At 37.5% G+C, this 19,612-nt stretch overlaps 1 protein-coding gene across 2 annotated transcripts in view; it reads left to right on the top strand.

Moving 5' to 3' along the window:
• BANK1 (B-cell scaffold protein with ankyrin repeats 1) overlaps positions 1–19,612 on the top strand; it is a 331,256-nt gene that overhangs the window by 140,317 nt on the left and 171,327 nt on the right. For both annotated transcript variants that reach the window (XM_018049269.1, XM_018049268.1), the window contains exon 7: positions 13,590–13,786. In XM_018049269.1, coding sequence (XP_017904758.1) covers positions 13,590–13,786 — 197 coding nt within the window. The remainder of the gene's footprint in view (positions 1–13,589; positions 13,787–19,612) is intronic.

Raw genomic sequence — 19,612 nt, 5'->3', positions numbered from 1 at the left:
AGACAGTTGACTCATAAAATTAACCATCACACTCACCATCCTTCTACTTTTCAGAGGTCAGCATCTCTAAAAGACTGTAGTTTACCCACACACATTTAGGGATCCCCCAACAATCTGTTTGAAAAATCTTGGTCAATAGATTTGCAAAGCAGCTGTATCCAGTTGATAGAAAAATTTCTCAGAATATCCTATCCTGGTTTAGACAATAAGGATGTGTTGGTAGTGTGGTAATAGCTGTCATTTGGGTCATATGCATAATATTAACTCTTTGTCAAGGAAAAATAGATATTGCTGAGAGTGTTAAGACATGCTGAATTATGGAGTTATTACCACTTTCTTGTTTCATGAGAGTGGCTTTTGGTTTAACACCATTTGTTTAGTGTAGTAAGTGAAATAGTTGCCTCCTAATGGTATTCACTGGAGCAGGAAATAGCAACCCACTCTGTTCTTCCCTGGGAAATTCCATGAACAGAGGAGCCTGGGGGGCTACAGTTCATGGGGTCACCAAAGAGTTGGACATGACTTAGCAACTAAACAGCAACAGCAATAACAAAGATATTCACATCCTGGTCCCTAGATCTGTGAATCTGTTACCTTAAATGGCAAAAGAAACTCTGGGACCCTATTTCAGAATACTTCCTCTTCCACAAAAAACAAAAAAACTGTTCTGTGGTGATTATTAATGTTTAGTGATACAGGAGCTAAGTTTATAACCAATATGCTCCATTCAAAGACACATTTATCTAATATACTTTAATGCCATATAATTGTATTGCCAGCAGCTACCCCATCAATACTCCCGCTTGGACTTTTCCATGGCAATGAAATGTTACCTTCTTTAATGAATACCCCTTCTCTTCTACCTCATAAGTTTGTAGCCGTAAACCTGAATGTTATCTTAAATCCAGCTCTTTCCTTTGGAGCCTGAACAGCCTTTTCTTTTGAATGTCTGATATCTCAGTCCTTGTGCATTTTTGCTGCCACCTCTCTAATTCATTCAGGCCATCAGTTATTCCTCCTTCTTTCTGAAAAAGCTTCCGAGCAGGTTCCTCTAAAATATTTTACCTTTCTTTCCAGCCATCCTACATGTAGATGCTTCCCTAACCATTCTCATATTTAATTTATATTCTGCCCATCCACTACATATGACGATATTCCCAAAGCTCTAACCAGCCCCTTTATTGCCCAGACAAATTTCCAAGATTACTTTCCTGCCTTAATTCACTTTTATTATCAAAATTATTTAAAGAATAAATCAGGTTCTCAAGACTATAAGAAGTCCTCAAAATATACCAAATACTCCTAACAAAATCTCACACATTTGTCAGATATGTTGATTTACTACTTGGTAGCACACATTCTTTGGCTTTCTGTGCGAAACCCATACAAAGGACAGTGGGCAACTTTCCATCTGAAAGGCACGACCTGAAGGTAGAGTAACTAGACATTTGTTCCCAACCCAGCCTATCTTGGGAGAAGGAAATGGCAACCCACTCCAGCGTTCTTGCCTGGAGAATCCCAGGGGCGGCAGAGCCTGGTGGGCTGCCGTCTATGGGGTCGCACAGAGTCGGACACAACTGAAGCGACTTAGCATCAGCAGCAGCAGCCTATCTTGTTTCCATAGTCTTCGTGTTCCAAGTTTCCTGGATCTTTCTAGACTCCTCCTTGGCTGCTTTCTAGGTTCTTGGTCCCTTTGCTGTTCAGACTCAGAAGCAAATATATTGGTAATTTTCAAAAGGTATTTTTTAAATGAACATAGGAACAAAATACAGTTGCACATGCATATAAATAAAGTTTCTAGAGAGATAACAAACTGCACCAAAGAACTTTAATATTCCACTATTTCCTTTGTTCGCTTAATTTATGGTATCAAGATTCTAGAAATATAATAATCTCAGTAGTATTATCTTTTGCCTGCAATTCTAAATAGGTTACGTCTACTCTTTCAACAGGATAGGAAGAGTGACGCCTTATATGTTGCATATGTGCTCCTCCAGAGCAATCAGATGCATAAACCCAGTCATGCTCTGTCTTATAGATCCATAGAAACAGTAACATTTCATCTGACTCCAAACCCTATGATGAGAGGAATAGGAATGGAAGTCATCACCTTTGTTCAACTTTGCAAATATCATCCTTACCACCTTAGTTGGTATCTGATTAGCGTCCAGGGAAAATTACCCTAAACCCATCTGTGGCATGGCCTCTAGCCCAGAAGAGTATCCTAAGTCCTACAATTCTGGCCCCAAACTTATAATTTTATAAATGAAGAAACAGAGGTCCAGGGAAATGAAAGAACTTTCATAAGTCCCGCAGGGTTAGTGGCTGAGCTGAAATTAGAAGGCAGATCCCCTGACTTTTTATCTTCTCTGGTGTGTGCTTCATTGTTTTGTCCCTCATGCATTGAGGGAATAAAGATTTACTATTCCAGACACTGATTTAAGAGAACAGAGGGTGACATGCATGCACTTCCAGTTTGCGTATGCATCTTACTTTAAAAAATTCTAAAGCGAACCCTGGGCATATTCCCATTTTATTATTCTTGGAAGCTAGGTTAATCTTTTGAAAGCTTTGGTTTGAGAACTTCAGTGTAATTATTGGCCATCTTTTATAGGGATTATCTTGAACTGTTAGAAATGGCTCAGCCTAAATAAATATGTGACTTGATTTCTTTACTAGGTTCCAGGTCATCTCTTTATTTCCAAAGCGAATGAAATTGAATTTTTGTTGGAAAATTCCTCTACCAGACATTTAATTCTGTTCCTCTGAAATTACCATTTGAAAGACATTGATTGAAACAACTGAAAACTGAACATTTGTCAGGAAAAAAACTTAAAAGCAATTTGGCCACACCCTAGTATGAGTTATGGCTTTTTTTTAACTTATACCTTGAAGGAGAAAAAGTGGAAGCAGTGACAGATTTTATCTTCTTGGGCTCAAAAATCACTACTGACAGTGCCTGCGGCCATGAAATTAAAAGACTCTTGATCCGTGGAAGGAAAGCTATGACAAACCTAGATTGCTTATTAAAAAACAAAGTCATCACTTTGCCAAAAAAGGTCCATTTAGTCAAAGCTATGGTTTTTCTGGTAGTCATGTATGGATGTGAAGTGAAAGTTGCTCAGTTGTGTCTGATTCTTTGCAATGCCATGGACTGTATAGTTGGACAGTCGGAATTCTCCAGGCCAGAATACGGGAGTGGGTAACCATTCCGTTCTCCAGGGGATCTTTCCAACCCAGGGATCGAACCCAGGTCTTCCCCACTGCCGGTGGATTCTTTACCAGCTGAGCCACCAGAGAAGCCCAAGAATACTGGAGTAGGTAGCCTGTCATTCTGCAGCAGATCTTTCCGACCCAGGAATTGAATCGGGGTCTCTTGCATTGCAGGTGGGTTCTTTACCAGCTGAGCTCCCAGGGAAGCCCATATGTATTTGAGATGGAGTATAAAGAAGACTGAGCACTGAAGAATTGATGCTTTTGAGCTGTGATGCTGGAGATGACTCTTGAGAGTCCCTTAGACTGCAAGGAGATTAAACCAGTCAATCCTAAAGGAAATCAACCCTGATTATTCATTGGAAGGACTAATGCTGAAGCTCAAGCTCCAATACTCTGGCCTCCTGATGTGAAGAGCCGACTCATTGGAAAAGACCCTAATGTTGGGAAAGATTGAAGGCAAAAAGGAGAGAGGAGTGGCAGAGGATAAAATGGTTACACAGCATCACCTAAATTGACATGAATTTGAGTGAACTCTGGAAGATAGTGAAGAACAGAGAAGCCTGGTCTGCTGCTGTCCGTGGGGTCACAGAGTTGGACATGACTTAGCAAATGAACAACAATAGAACAAATAAAGAATCTTGATTAAATGAAAATTGCCATGAAATGAAATAGGTGTATATTACAGATTAAGTACACTCTAAAAGTTTTTTTTTAGTATCTTCTTACAGAATCTATTATTTTAATCTAATAGGTGAGATTAACAAAATATTTACAAAACAAATGCTGTGAATTTAAGAAATGGTAAGCTTAAGGTCTTTAGGTCTCCTAGGACTTTGGCTTCTGATTAAGATGTACAACAACATAAGAGTCTACTATTCTTACTGTGATAGGAAGAACAAGCGAGATGATCTTCAAAATCATAGTAGCCTTTTTAAATGCAGCAGAAAATGAATGACAAAAGAAATCTGAACAAACTAAGCTCCAGGAAAGAACAAGTCCTTCACGATAGAGAAGCAACTCATAACTTCCTTCATCCCTTACGGAGCAAAAAGACAATAACTCACTATAGATGAGGAGTAAAAAAAAACCAGCTGAATATTTAGCAAATATTTAATGGCTGTACTTAAGCTAGTGTGATGAATGAAAATCCCGAAGAGCCCCCATTACAGGGTGGGTCTGCATCACCCACTAACTCTTTTGTAGATTGTCTTAAGTGCACAAAGCTAGTATATCAATACTGGAGGTGGGCAGTAGGTCAAGAAAGACCCTTAAAATACCTGAGGACCACTTGTTCAGTCTCTCAGTTGTGTCTGACTCTTTGAGAGCCCATGGACTGCAGCACGCCAGGCTCCTCTGTCCTTCCCTATTTCCCAGAATTCACTCAAATTCATGTCCATTAAGTCAGAGAAGCTGTCTAACCATCTCATCCTTTACCACTCCCTTCTCCTTTTGCTTTCACTTTTTCCAAGCATCTTTTCCAATGGATCTTTCCAATTGGATCTTTTCCAGTGAATTGTCTCTTTGCGTTTGGTGGCCAGAGTATCGGAGCTTGAGCTTTGGCATCAGTCCTTCCAATGAGTATTCAGGGTTGATTTCCTTTAGGATTGATTGATTGGTTTGATCTCCTTGCAGTCTAAAGGACTTTTAAGAGTATTCTCTAGCACTGCAGTTCAAAAGCATCAATTCTTTGGTGCTCAGCCTTCTTTATGGTCCAACTCTCACATCTCTGCATGACTACTAGAAAAACCATAACTTTGACTATATGGGCCTCTGTCAGCACAGTGATGTCCCTGTTTTTTAATACGCTGTCTAGGTTTGTCATAACTTTCCTTCCAAGGGGCAAGTGCCTTTTAATTTCATGGCTGCAGTTGCCATCCGTGCTGATTTTGGAATCCAAGAAAATAAAGTCTGTCACTGCTTCTACTTTTTCCCCTTCTATTTGCCATGAAGTGATGGGACTGGATGCTATGACCTTAGTTTTCTGAATGTTGCATTTTAAGCCAGCTTTTTCACTCTCCTCTTTCACCCTCATCAAGAGACTCCTCAGTTCCTCTTTACTTTCTGTCATTACAGTGTTATCATCTGGATATCTGAGGTTGTTGATATTTCTCCTGGCAATCTTGATTTTAGCTTGTGGTTCATCCAGTCTGGCATTTCACATGATGTACTGTACATATATGCCAAATAAATGGGGTGACAATATACAGCATTGACATACTTCTTTTCCAGTTTGGAACCAGTCAGCTTTTCCATGTCTTATTCTCACTGTTGCTTTTTGACTTGTATACAGGTTTCTCAGGAGACAGGTAAGGTGGTCTGGTATTCTCATCTCTAAGAATTTTCTACAGTTTGTTGTGATCCACACAATCAAAGGCTTTAGCGTAGTCAATGAAGCAGAAGTCAGTGTTTTTCTGGAATTCCCTTGTTTTCTCTGTGATCCAATGAATGTTGGCAGTTTGATCTCTGGTTTCTCTGCCTTTTCTAAGTCCTTCTTGTACATCTGGAAGTTCTCAGTTCTTGGACCACTAGTGGCTGCTGAAGAGCAGGAGTGGGACAGAGTTGCTGAAACAAATTCCATCAAAGCTTTTATTGTATGGAAAGCAGCAGCAAACAGATTCTAAATATGGAGAGTTGTAAAAGTGGAATAATATCCCCTATTTGAGATAGTAAAGAATCTACCTTAACTGGGTGCATACAGAGGCTGCACAAAATCTGAGTGAGATATTCTGATGTGAAAACTTCTGGAAGCAGAACTTGAGAGGAAAAAGAACCATCCAGTTACTCAAAGGCTGACAGCCAGTCTGTAGAGCAACAGAGACTTCTTGAGTCTCACCAAAGCTTAGATACTAAGCTGTGCAAGAAAGTTATGGTTCAGCCCTCAAAGTATTTGAAGCCAGTGGTTAACTAAATCTAAGTGAAGTCACAAAAAAATGACCAAGTTCAGCTCATCTACAGATTAGTTTGAGTCAGCTTTCAAGTCTAGTTGTCTGACTGAAGAAAAGATGTGCCTTTTCCTGGGGTAGATATTATTTACTTTGATCCTTTGGTACATTGTTCAGCACCATATATAAAATTACGAGAAATACAAAGAAGGAATTAGAGGTGACCTGTGGTCAAGAGAAGAGAGTCATTAGAGGCAAACATAGAAATGCTTCAGATGTTGAAATGATCAAATAGGAACATTAACATAATTATATGTATGTTACAGAATCTATTGTAAAATGGTACAAATGCATGAAGAGTTGGAAATTTCATCAAAGCAATGGAAATTATCATTTAAAAAAGGAAATTCTAGAAACATATAATATCAGAAAATTTTTTGGATATTCAGTTCAGTTCAGTTCAGCTGCTCAGTTGTGTCCGACTCTTTGCAACCACATGAATCGCAGCACGCCAGGCCTCCCTGTCCATCACCAACTCCCGGAGTTCACTCAGACTCACGTTCATCGAGTCAATGGGCATAATTTTATAAAAAAGAGAAAAGAATCAGTTTACTTGAAGACAGTCAAAATAAATTATTCAAACTGAAAAAGATAAAAAATCCAGAGTCTAAGTAAAGCCTTAAAAGAAGAACAAACTCAGTTCATCTCAGTTTTGACTCGAGGTCTATGGGATAATACTACATAACAAGCATATGTGTAATTGAATTCTCAGAGTAAAGAGAGAGAATGAGCAGACAAATATTTGAAGAACTAAAGGCTGGGGAATGATCTGAAATTAATGAATGGCATTAAACCATAGATTCAATAATCCCTGTAACCCCTAGGAGAATATATACAAAAATTTTATACCTACCCACCCCAGAGTTAAACTGATAAAAATCAAAGATAAAGAGAAAATCTGAGAAGTAGTTGAGGTAGGTGTTGAGGTGGGGATGTGTGTATTGAGGAAAGACATGCCATACAGGAAAACAATAAGAATTATGCCTGACTTCTCATCAGAAATAGAGAAGAAGAGAATGGAATGCAAGAAGATATACTGTATGATTCCACTTGTGTAAAATATCAGATGAAATAAAACTCACCTGTTTTGATAAAAATTAGACAGAAGTTGCCTCTGAAGTGGAGAATTGACTCGAATGAAACAGAAGGGAACTTGCGATGGTAATTAAAGTTTCTTCAGCTTGTTTTGGGTGGTAGTTATGTTCAGTTCAGTTCAGTCGCTCAGTCATGTCCGACTGTTTGTGACCCCATGAATCGCAGCACGCCAGGCCTCCCTGTCCATCACCAACTCCTGGAGGTCACTCAGACTCATGCCCATCGAGTCAATGATGCCATCCAGCCATCTCATCCTCGGTCATCCCCTTCTCCTCCTGCCCCCAATCTCTCCCAGCATCAGATTTTTGCAATGAGTCAACTCTTCGCATGAGGTGGCCAAAGTACTGGAGTTTCAGCTTTAGCATCATTCCTTCCAAAGAAATCCCAGGGCTGATTGCCTTCAGAATGGACTGGTTGGATCTCCTTGCGTCCAAGGGACTCTCAAGAGTCTTCTCCAACACCACAGTTCAAAAGCATCAATTCTTCGGCACTCAGCCTTCTTCACAGTCCAACTCTCACATCCATACATGACTGCTAGAAAAATGAGTGAACCCCGGGAGATGGTGATGGGCAGGGAGGCCTGGCATGCTGCGATTAATGGGGTCGCAAAGAGCCGGACACAACTGAGTGACTGAGCTGAACTAAACTGAACTGACTAAACGGACCTTAGTCGGCAAAGTAATGTCTCTGCTTTTGAATATGCTATCTAGGTTGGTCAAAACTTTCCTTCCAAGGAGTAAGTGTCTTTTAATTTCATGGCTGCAATCACCATCTGCAGTGATTTTGGAGCCAAAAAAAAGATAAAGTCTGACACTGTTTCCACTATTTCCCCATCTATTTCCCATGAAGTGATGGGACCGGATGCCATGATCTTCGTTTTCTGAATTTGAGCTTTAAGCCAACTTTTTCACTCTCCTCTTTCACTTTCATCAAGAGGCTTTTGAGTTCCTCTTCACTTTCTGCCATAAGGGTGGTGTCATTTGCATATCTGAGGTGATTGATATTTCTCCCAGCAATCTTGATTCCAGCTTGTGCTTCCTCCAGTCCAGCGTTTCTCATGATGTACTCTGCATATATGTTCAATAAGCAGGGTGACAATATACAGCCTTGACGTACTCCTTTTCCTATTTGGAACCAGTCTGTTGTTCCATGTCCAGTTCTAACTGTTGCTTCCTGACCTGCATACAAATTCCTCAAGAGGAAGGTCAGGTGGTCTGGTATTCCCATCTCTCTCAGAATTTTCCACAGTTTATTGTGATCCACACAGTCAAAGGCTTTGACACAGTCAATAAAGCAGAAATAGATGTTTGTCTGGAACTCTCTTGCTTCTTCCATGATCCAGCAGATGTTGGTAATTTGATCTCTGGTTCCTCTGCCTTTTCTAAAACCAGCTTGAACATCAGGAAGTTCACGGTTCACGAATTGCTGAAGTCTGGCTTGGAGAATTTTGAGCACTACTTTACTAATGTGTGAGATGAGTGCAATTGTGCAGTAGTTTGAGCATTCTTTGGCATTGCCTTTCTTTGGGATTGGAATGAAAACTGACCTTTTCCAGTCCTGTGACCACTGCTGAGTTTTCCAAATTTGCTGGTGTATTGAGTGCAGCACTTTCACAGCATCATCTTTCAGGATTTGAAATAGCTCAACAGGAATTCCATCACCTCCACTAGCTTTGTTCATAGTGATGTTTTCTAAGGCCCGCTTGACTTCACATTCCAGGATGTCTGGCTCTAGATGAGTGATCACACCATCGTTATTATCCATGTCGTGAAGATTTTTTTTGGTACAGTTCTTCCATGTATTCTTGCCACCTCTTCTTAATATCTTCTGCTTCTGTTAGGTCCATACCATTTCTGTCCTTTATTGAGCCCATCTTTGCATGAAATGTTCCCTTGGTATCTCTAATTTTCTTGAAGAGATCTCTAGTCTTTCCCATTCTGTGGTTTTCCTCTATTTCTTTGCATTGATCACTGAAGAAGGCTTTCTTATCCCTTCTTGCTCTTCTTTGGAACTCTGCATTCAGATGCTTATATCTTTCCTTTTCTCCTTTGCTTTTCAATTCTCTTCTTTCCACAGCTATTTGTAAGGCCTCCCCAGACAGCCATTTTGCTTTTTTGCATTCCTTTTCCATGGAGATGGTCTTGATCCCTGTCTCATTTACAGCGTCACAAACCTCATTCCATAGTTCATCAGGCACTCTATCTGTCAGATCTAGGCCCTTAAATCTATTTCTCACTTCCACTGTATAATCATAAGGGATTTGATTTAGGTCATACCTGAATGGTCTAGTGGTTCTCCCTACTTTCTTCAATTTGAGTCTGAATTTGGCAATAATGAGCTCATGATCTGAGCCACAGTCAGCTCCTGGTCTTGTTTTTGTTGACTGTATAGAGCTTCTCCATCTGTGGCTGCAAAAAATATAATCAATCTGATTTCGGTGTTGACCATCTGGTGATGTCCATGTGTAGAGTCTTCCCTTGTGTTGTTGGAAGAGGGTGTTTGCTATGACCAGTGCGTTTTCTTGGCAAAACTCTATTCGTCTTTGCCCTGCTTCATTCCACATTCCAAGGCCAAATTTGCCTGTTACTCCAGGTGTTTCTTGACTTCCTACTTTTGCATTCCAGTCCCCTATAATGAAAAGGACATCTTTTGGGGGTGTTAGTTCTAAAAGGTCTTGTAGGTCTTCATAGAATCGTTCAGCTTCAGCTTCTTCAGCGTTACTGGTTGAGGCATAGACTTGTCAAATCTCCTGAAACTCGTGATCAGTGAAATTACACTTCTATAATTTTTCAAAAGCAATCAAAACATAAATATCCATAAGCAAAAACATTAGTAATCATGTGGTCTAGAATAAAATTAAGCACTGAAGAGCAAGGGATAGATTGCAATAATCTCCTGAGTCACTGATACATTCTTTGATCAGCACTCATTCTCTGACGGCTGCTCAGGTGGCTCAGTAATAAAGAATCCACCTACCAATGTAGGTGACTTAAGAGACACAGGTTCGATCCCTGGGTTGGGAAAATCCCCTGGAGTAGGAAATGGCAACCCACTCCAGTAGTCTTGCCTGGAGAACCCCATGGACAGAGGAGCCTGGTGGGCTACAGTCTATGGGGCCACAAAGAGTCGGACATAACTTAGCAACTGACCGTGCATGTGCGCGTTCTCTACACTGAGTGAATGCCCAGGAGAGAGGATAGGCTCGCCCAACAAGGTTTGTTGGTTTGTTTAAGATAAAGAACTTTCTTATCTTACACTGTTACGAATGTGCTTGTATGGTACACAGAGCTATTCATTCTTGTCTCAAATTCTTATAGTAATCAAATCAAGGTAATATATAAAAAGTATGATTTTATAAAAAGCATGATACCAGAAAACCCAAACTATTTCTTAGCATAATTATACCTTTATTGACATGAATACCTTTATTCATATATAAATATAATATGTATACTAATATATTAATATAAACACATACATTAAGTATATTTAACTTAATGTCCTGAAAAATAATGCTAGAGGCCATGATCTAATTTGTATTAAAACAACTAATATTACTCCTACAAAACATTTTAATTCTTTGAAATGTCAACTCTGCCATATATTAATTTTTAAAAAAAAACGAAAATTAGAAATTTTCTAATTATTGGTCATGTACCTTAGCAAGCTGAGCATTTCTTACATGATGAAACTAAGCAGCAGAAATAACCCCATCGAAGACCATGAAAGGGATGGCTGTAATGATCACATTGGAGCAGGTTTCAAACAGATCCACCATTTAAAAAGTGGAGTCAGTCTCTTAGAATGATAACTAGTTGGAATAGTGAAAAGAATTTGTGATCATAAGACTGGGGCAAAGGTTAGTTAGGACAAGGCAGCTTTAAACCATTTGATGCATAAGAGAGAAAGAAAAGGAAACTAAGACTCTTGTGGGCACTTTTTAGAATATGTTGTCATTTAATTACGTCAATAGCCCTACAAACTTGGATGCTGAAATACTGAGATGCTGAAATACAGCTAGGTTCAGATACTGAGTGGCTTGCTGAAACTTCACGCAGTGAACATATGGCAAAGCCAGCTAAATCTAAGCCCGCACTTTCATAATGATCATATTCTGTATAGCCCAAGGGATATGAAGATCAGGTAATTTAGAGGAAATACATTTCACCTCAACAGAAGTAAAAAATGTCTAATGATCAGTGTTGTCTAATCAAGAAACAGGTGCCTTAGAAAGTAAAAAACACTCAATCATTAGGGCTATGCATGCAGTACGTGGAAGATCATCTCTTAGAGACTGCAGGAAGGCAATTCTCTTACTGGGTAGGAAATCAGAAAGATGACTTCCAAAGCTTTTTCATGTCTATAACTTCACAAAGCCTTCTAGTAGGTTAGTGGGTTTTCGGCTACAACTAAAAATGAAATAAAGGAATGGAAAATAAAGGAACCAGCCTACAAGCCTGTAGTCCCATTTAGTATATGCAGCATAATCTTAAATCAGCAGAACTTCTTCTTTTTATGTGCCAGAAAACATGGTTCAGAATATCGAAACTGTCAAGAAATGAGCCTTGAAAAACCATGTACGCTTGGTCACTGTCCTTTTTATTCTTCCTGGTGTAGAAAAAGAGAGATTCTTAATAAGGTTTATCGTAGTTGTTTCTAACACTATATCATCTTAAACTTGAGAAATTTACAAACAGGTTAAAAGGTGAATGCATTTGTATACTGATTAAACACTTATTTAACGAAAATAATATTTTGTGCTGCAATAACTGTGATTCAAAAGTATACCAGAATAGCAATGTGCAGGAACAATGCATAAGGCTTTGACTGGCAAGTGATGATGGTATAAGAGAAGAAGATGACCAAGGGCATGTAAAAATCTGACATAATGCAAATATTTTTCTTTAAAAACTTTGGTTTAATTATAGCAGAAAATTATTTTATAGCTTATTTAAATAAAAATAAATAGAAAATTGCATCTTAACTCCTTTTTAAGAAAATACATTATTTTTAGTTTGAAAATTGCTACCTACCTTGAACAGTTTCAGCTATTATAAGCTCATCTTTGTAAAATACTTGATAATTTTTTATTCACTGCACACCATATAAGAAGGGATCAGTGCTTTTGTCATTGAAATTCAATCATAGATCTACCTATAGCCATTTAGTTCTAATGCATTTTGAAGGATAAAATATTTCCTTACCAGAAGTCTTTAACATGTCCTAAAGGTTTTGTTTTGTTGTGTTTCCTGGTTAAACATACAAACCAAAAAACTAAATATTTTATTTAGCCCTCAAACACCCACACACCCAAGTGAACTGAAAGCACCAAGTTTAGATCCCCTCTCTCTTCCTTTTTTTTTTTTTGGTCTACAAAAAGGCAAAGAGATAAATGAGACCAGATTCATAATTTTCCAAAACATTATGAGGTGGCTGTTTTCACTGCTTCAGAATTTTTCTGAAAGATAATTGACTTCTGCTTTGATGGTTTTGTTTCTGTTACTATAAATCTTCACATCGCTTGCTTCTAATAATGCCACAGCTATTAAAGTGAGGTGATGTGTAATTTCTATGACACAGTTTTTCTAGCAAAGTGTGAAAGTATAGAATAATAATAAACCATCACTCATCAGTTTGTGTTTGTGTGTGTGTTATCATTGGGGTAGCAGTTTGCATTCATCATTTTATAGTTATGCATAATTAATACATGTCTTCTAACTAATAGTTAATATGTAATTAGGAAATTCAAACTCCAAAATATTGACATGAAACCTGTAAATTCCTAATGGAAAATTCCATATTGAAGATTTTTATAAAAGTGCCTACCTGTATTTGCTATTGCAGTTACTTTTTGAAAGAAAAAACTCAGGCAGAAATCTAACATAACCCCTCCTAGAATTTCATGTTCATTTCAACTTCAAACAGAAACAAAGTAGGCATGGAAGTAGAAAACACAAAAAGAGATCTTATAGAGGAATTTATTTGTTATTTAAGTATTTGATTAATACTGAAATGCATTGAAAAGGAGTTTTTACAAGGTAATGTTTTTGTTTTATTTTACATTTGAGATTGATATGCCTTTCTATATTAAACTTACGCACAAGCAAGGGAGAAGCACTAATGCTTGTGAGAATATTGATGTATGCTTGATTTAAGATGAGGAACAGAAAGGGAAGAGTCTACACTGCTAAACCATTGATGGTTTCTTGTTTGCAAAATCACTCTAAAAGTCAGCAAAGCTTTGGGGGAATTATTTTTAAGAATAGATTGTGCTTGACTTTCTCTTATATGGTTCCAAATGTGATGAAAAAAATCATTCTCTTTTGCTTATTTCAGATTCTTATTTCAAAGAACTTCCAACTCTTCTCCACTGTGCAGCAAAATTTGGGTTAAAGAACTTGGCTGTTCATTTGCTTCAATGTTCAGGAGCAACCAGGGCATCTAAGATAAAAAATTTGGAAGGTTCAGATCCAGCACATATTGCTGAGAGGCATGGTCACAAAGAACTCAAGAAAATCTTTGAAGACTTTTCAGTAAGTTGTTTTTTTTTTTTTCCATTTTATCTCAAAAACTGTTTTTATAAAATTAGTGTGTGTTTGTACATGTACATTGCTCTTTTAACAGTGATGCTACTATATATGGCTAGTTTGTAGTGTCTATTGGTTCTGAGTCATTGGTTGTCTTAAGTGTTTTGCAAGATTAGTCCATTTGTTTTAATATTGCCATGAACCAGCTCTGATTCCATACTCCCACCCCTAAATAACCGTTTTTGAAACTTATCTGGCCTTTCTGGCTTCCAAATAACCTGTTCAGTATTGGAAAGGAGTTGATACAAAGGAAATGAAGACCCATTACTTTTCGTCTTTTGTTCAAAAGTCTTAAGTAAGACATTATTAGGCCCATGAAATAAGTATTCATTAGGTTAAAGGAATACATTTTTATAACCATTTAAAAAGTCTATCCAATAAAAAGCTAACTCATGCTGTTTCTTTCTGGTATGTGACTCCTTTTCTCTCTCTGTTAAGTCCCAGTTGCTTTTTGTATAACTTGAGCTTGAAGCCCTAAATTTTAGAACACCCTTTGAAGAATATTAGCTTTGTAAGAATGACAGCAAAGGACAATTCTTTTTGCAGTTTTTTTATTTTTATTTTTTAATGGAAGGAAAATTGCTTTACAAAGTGTTGTGTTGGTTTATGCCGTCCAGCAATGCGAATCACCACAGTTTTACATATATCACCTCCCTCTTGAGCCTCCCTCCCCCCACTCCAGCCTACCCCTCTGGATCATCACAGAGCTCCAAGCTGGGCCCCCTGTGTTATTCAGCAGCTTCCCACCAGCTATCTGTTTTACACCTGATGGTGTATACATGTCTATGCTACTTTCTTCGTTTACAAGGGACAATTTTGAAGGAGAGGATAATACCTTAGTACATAAAACACACTTTGTGTTTCCATAGTCAAATTTAGAAAAGCAATTATTTTCTGTTTGTAACAAAGGTGTGTACATTTTGAGAAAATGAATTATAATACTTCTGATGGCTCTTAGGAAATATAGTAGTCAATTACCGTGTTGATGAATATGTCAAAATTTGTCTTTGGTTTCTCAAAAGATAAATAGTTTTATTGCCAGTGAACAGTTGATAGAGAACATTGAAATGCTTCTGGTCATTTTAGCATATATTCTGATTATTAGATTAAGTCACTATAATGTTGGACTAATGAAAATCATCAGTATTTCTTATTTGAGAGGACAAAATGATAACCAATCTAACTTTTTTCCCACTTTTAAGAATAGCAAATTGTCATTGGAGAGTATTGGTATCACCTACTATCTAGATTTATAATAAGATATCTTTTGCTTGTAAAAGAATACAGAAATTAATACAAAAATATATACAGAAATTAATAAACTACTTTTTAATCTTATATGTCCTTCAAATGAGTAATAAGCATAACTTTTACTCCTGGAAAGGTTTTATATAGTGATTGTCACATATCTGGTGAGTATAGTTATTTTAGTCATTATCTACTGTGTATAGTCATTGACCAATGCAACATGCCAGGTAAGTCAATGAGTCAATTCAGTTCAACCTTGTACATTGACACACGTTACTGTTGTTCATTACATCCTGGGTACTCAATTCTACACAACTTTATTCTCAAAATTCTAACCCCTGTTGGACTTAAAATTCCTCTTGAAAGTTTTCAACATCCAGGGTTACTTTCTAAGATAAATTGACTTTCAAAGGGTTATCCATCCACTCCTGGTTCTCCAGTGAGGACTCAACTTTAACAGATGCAGCCCCGTGCACACTACATATACTTCATAAATAATATGGCACTAAATAATAATAACAGTAGGTATGAAAGCTAGTTTGAGGGTAGGATTCAGTGGATGTGGAAAATGAATTTTCTCTCTTACATCCTCTGGGTATTTATACCTTTGCTTCTGCAATAATAGCATTGATATTTTATTGATATCATTGTCTTTAGGTGACTTAGTATTTACTCTTTCACTGTGGCTGCATTATTCAGGGTTATACTTGATAATTATTCTATTAAATTGGACAAACTCTTTTTTGTATTCTGTCTTTTTGTTAGTAGTTTGCATTTTACCAGTATGTCTATAGTAGACATTGCCATTATAGCTAGGATGGAGCAATTATTTTTCAAATGCATGTTTTGCTGTTACTATAGCTGAAGGAAGTGCCTGTAGTTGTTGTAAGGGACAGCATTTTTATAAGCACATTTTATGGCTGTGAATAGTTTTAGGTACAGTAATTTTGCAAGATACCAAAGGTTCTTTTGTAAATGTGTGGTTAAGGAAATAGGAATGTATGAATTAGCTTGTGACATGCATGGTAAAGGGTGTTTCCTATTGATTTTTTCTTCTAATATTCTTCTGATGACCAGTTTTATTTAAAATAAATCCAATAATCTTATCTGCTTGTTGAAAGTATGTCAGATAAACACATGATGAAATTTTATACTACAAGTTATAATAGCCATGTCTTTTTAAGAGTATATCTAAACTTAATAGAGAAAATGTGCAATCTATTTGCATTGCTAAAATGCTTTATTGTTTCTTTCATAATATTTATACAGCTTTAATGTTATAATCACATTCTGACAGATCTCAGAGTTGTCACATATGCATTCAAATGTTCCATGAGCTATTTTTCAGAATTGTTTAAAGAAATAGCTGTTCTTTCAGTTTGAGGTTTAGAATCCACCAATTGACCATACTTCTGCACTGCGGAAATATATATTTTTAAATTCAAACATACCCCCAACTGATTTACTGATTTCTTTGATTGTTCCTAATCCTCCATCAGTGAAACACTGTTCATTTTAGAATCTCAGAGGGTATTACAACACAGTGAGTTTGGTCATGACTGAATAAAATTGGAAGAAGAAAAAGCCAATCATGATTTTTAAAAATCAAGAAAAAAAAAAAAAAGACTCCTTAGCAAACATTCATAAACAAAGACGTGCCATCCATATCTTAGTGTTAGCTAGATGAAGAAGAAGGAAGGAGGAAGCAGAGAAGGGGCCTCAAATCACTTTCCTGACATTTCTTCATGTCACTTTTTACTCTGAAAGGTTAATAATTTATACACAATCTATGAGCAGAGCCTTTCATTATTAATAGGTAGCTTAAAGAATCCTCCTGCTAATGCAGGAAATGCAGGTTTGATCCCTGGGTTGGGAAGATCCCCTGGAGACGGAAAGAGCAACCCTCTCCAGTATTTTTGCCTAGGAAATCCCATGGACAGAGGAGCCTGGCAGGGGACAGTGCTTGGGGATCACAAAAAGAGTCGGACACGACTTAGCAACTAAAGAACAACTATGTGAGACTTGGCACTTCATGCTTTGCTAGTTATCTTATTAACACCTACACTTGTTTTATGCTTGCTGTACTATTTTAGATAAAAACCATAGATTTCTATAACTCATAAAGTCTTTTAAATAAACTCAATTTTCAGTTTCTAACAATGCCTTCTGAGATAATTAATGTGAAAAGTGGATGGACAGAGGTAAATGATTAGTATTTAAATCTACAATTGAGTGTGAACCACAGTTTGCTTCAAAGGATTCGAGAAAATCTATTTCAGATATCAAGTAGCAATCCTGACAACTAATTCCATCCTCTAAAAACTTTTCTTTTAAGTAAAAAATAACAAATTTTGAAACTAAACTGAAACTTGGCTACAGATTGTGAGATACTTTGTGATTTCAGAGAAAGTGCACAGCAAAAATTAGAATATGTTTTAAGCAAAATAAGTGATACTTCTTTGTGTTATCCTCAGTAGGTTACCCTATTTATCCCCATCAGTTTAAACATTTTACAACATGATTACCTTGTGTATAAATAGAGAAATACATCCTCCTCTGTGGGTTTGCTGTGGAATCAGAGAGCCAACAGACATTTGTTGTTGTTCATTTGCTAAGTCATGTCCAACTCTTTGCAACCCCATGGACTGCAGCACCACAGGCTTCCTTGTCCTTCACTGTCTCCCAGAGTTTGCTCAAACTCATGTCCATTGAGTCGATGATACCACCCAACCATCTCATCTCTGTCACCCTCTTCTCCTCATGCCCCCAATCTTTCAAGCACCAGGTTCTTTTCTAATGAGTTGGCTCTTCACATCAGGTAGCCAAAGTTTTCGAACTTCAACATCAGCATCAATCCTTCCAATGTATATTCAGGGTTGATTTCTTTTAGGATTGACTGGTTTGATCTCCTTGCTGTCCAAGGAACTCTCAAGAGTCTTCTCCAGCACCACAGTCTGAAAGCATCAATTCTTCAGTGCTCAGCCTTCTTTATGGTTCAACTCTCACATCTGTACAGTATTCAGATAGCATCTTTTTTCTCTACCACAGTGTTCAATCACAGTTTGGTGCATATGTAAATAAGATCTTAATGATACATCATGTTCATGAAAATTTCAGAAATAGAAAATCCATTTTCCTTGTAGTTTCTCCAGTAGACTTTTCAAGAAGACTCCTAACTGAATGTTTCTCTTGCTTACCTCTGTGTTGCGATTCTTGTGACATCCTCCTCTCACTGACATAGCCTGACACTGCTGTTTACACCTGTGGACAGTGGACTAGTGTGGGCTAGTGTGTCTGTTTGTGTGTGCACTTGCTCCGGAAAGAGAGAGAGATGAAGATTGATTCTGTTGCCCTCTAGTGTCTGCCTGATAGACAGTGACTCTGATCCTTTTCAAATGGTCAAGGGTTTGGAATGAAAGTACAAAGAGGTAATTTTGAAGTACCTGAAGTATCCATCCCTAATATAGCACAATGATTGACTGACTGGTGTAGGAAGGTAGGTTTCATGCTTAGCCCAGTGAATATTCATTCCTTTTGGCCCATTATTTCTCTCAATCTTGGCTTTGCTTATTTGATATCTTATATACAGCTTTGTTCTCTAGTGGATTATTGCATATAATTTAGAACACACTGCTGCTACTGCTGCTGCTGCTGCTAATTCCCTCTAAATGGCAGCATATCCTGCTCTACTTATATAATTTTTCTTCCTTATAAGTCTAGAAGTTGATGAGGGGAATGGACTCCTCTCTCCTCCCAACATCAGCTGCAGGGGAAATGCTCAACACGTATTTCTTCATTGATGGGAAAAAAAGACAAGTATCAAATTTAAGGACTTGTTTGATATCACTGACCCAGTAATATCTTTAACTGGATCCCATGTTTTAAAAAATATGTTGCTCATATTCTTTCTATATTCAGGATTTTTTTCAAGTTTAGATTTAGAGTATTCATAGACAAATAACATAGCTGCTATCTTCAGCATTTATTTTTAATAGGCCAGCCTGCAGTGAATTTTAGAATTCTGGCCTTTGTTCAATACTGGTGTTCTGTTAGAACTGAAGGAGGTGGAACCAGTCACATAACTGCACTTGACTGCATGCATTACAAATTCATGTCTCAGTTATGCTTTTGGAGCTACTTAGCAATCTCTTTCTAAAATCTCATTAAATGCACCACAGTGGTGCATTACAGATTTTTATTCTTCCCTAAGTCCTCAGACTCAGTTTTGATGCCCTAACTGTGCAGTTCTAAACATCCTATTAAACTCCCTCAACTCCTTCGTCCTCTTTGTCAAATTTTTATCTTTCTTCTAGTCCTATGGTCTTGGGATTCAGCCAGGTTCAATTTGAACTGGCTAACTTCATCAAATACCACATTTCCATGCTTGGACAACCTGTTTGTTTTCTCTCAGCTTCAGTTTCTTTATCTGCAAATAGGAAAGATAATTCCTTACAGGGTGTTTAGGACTGGATGACATTAATATGAACACATTTAAGGTATAGTAGATCCGCAGTACATGATATT

This window comes from Capra hircus, chromosome 6 (genome assembly GCF_001704415.2).
Source record: "Capra hircus breed San Clemente chromosome 6, ASM170441v1, whole genome shotgun sequence".
NCBI classification, from domain to species: domain Eukaryota; kingdom Metazoa; phylum Chordata; class Mammalia; order Artiodactyla; family Bovidae; genus Capra; species Capra hircus.
This window is presented reverse-complemented; position numbering and strand designations above follow the sequence as displayed.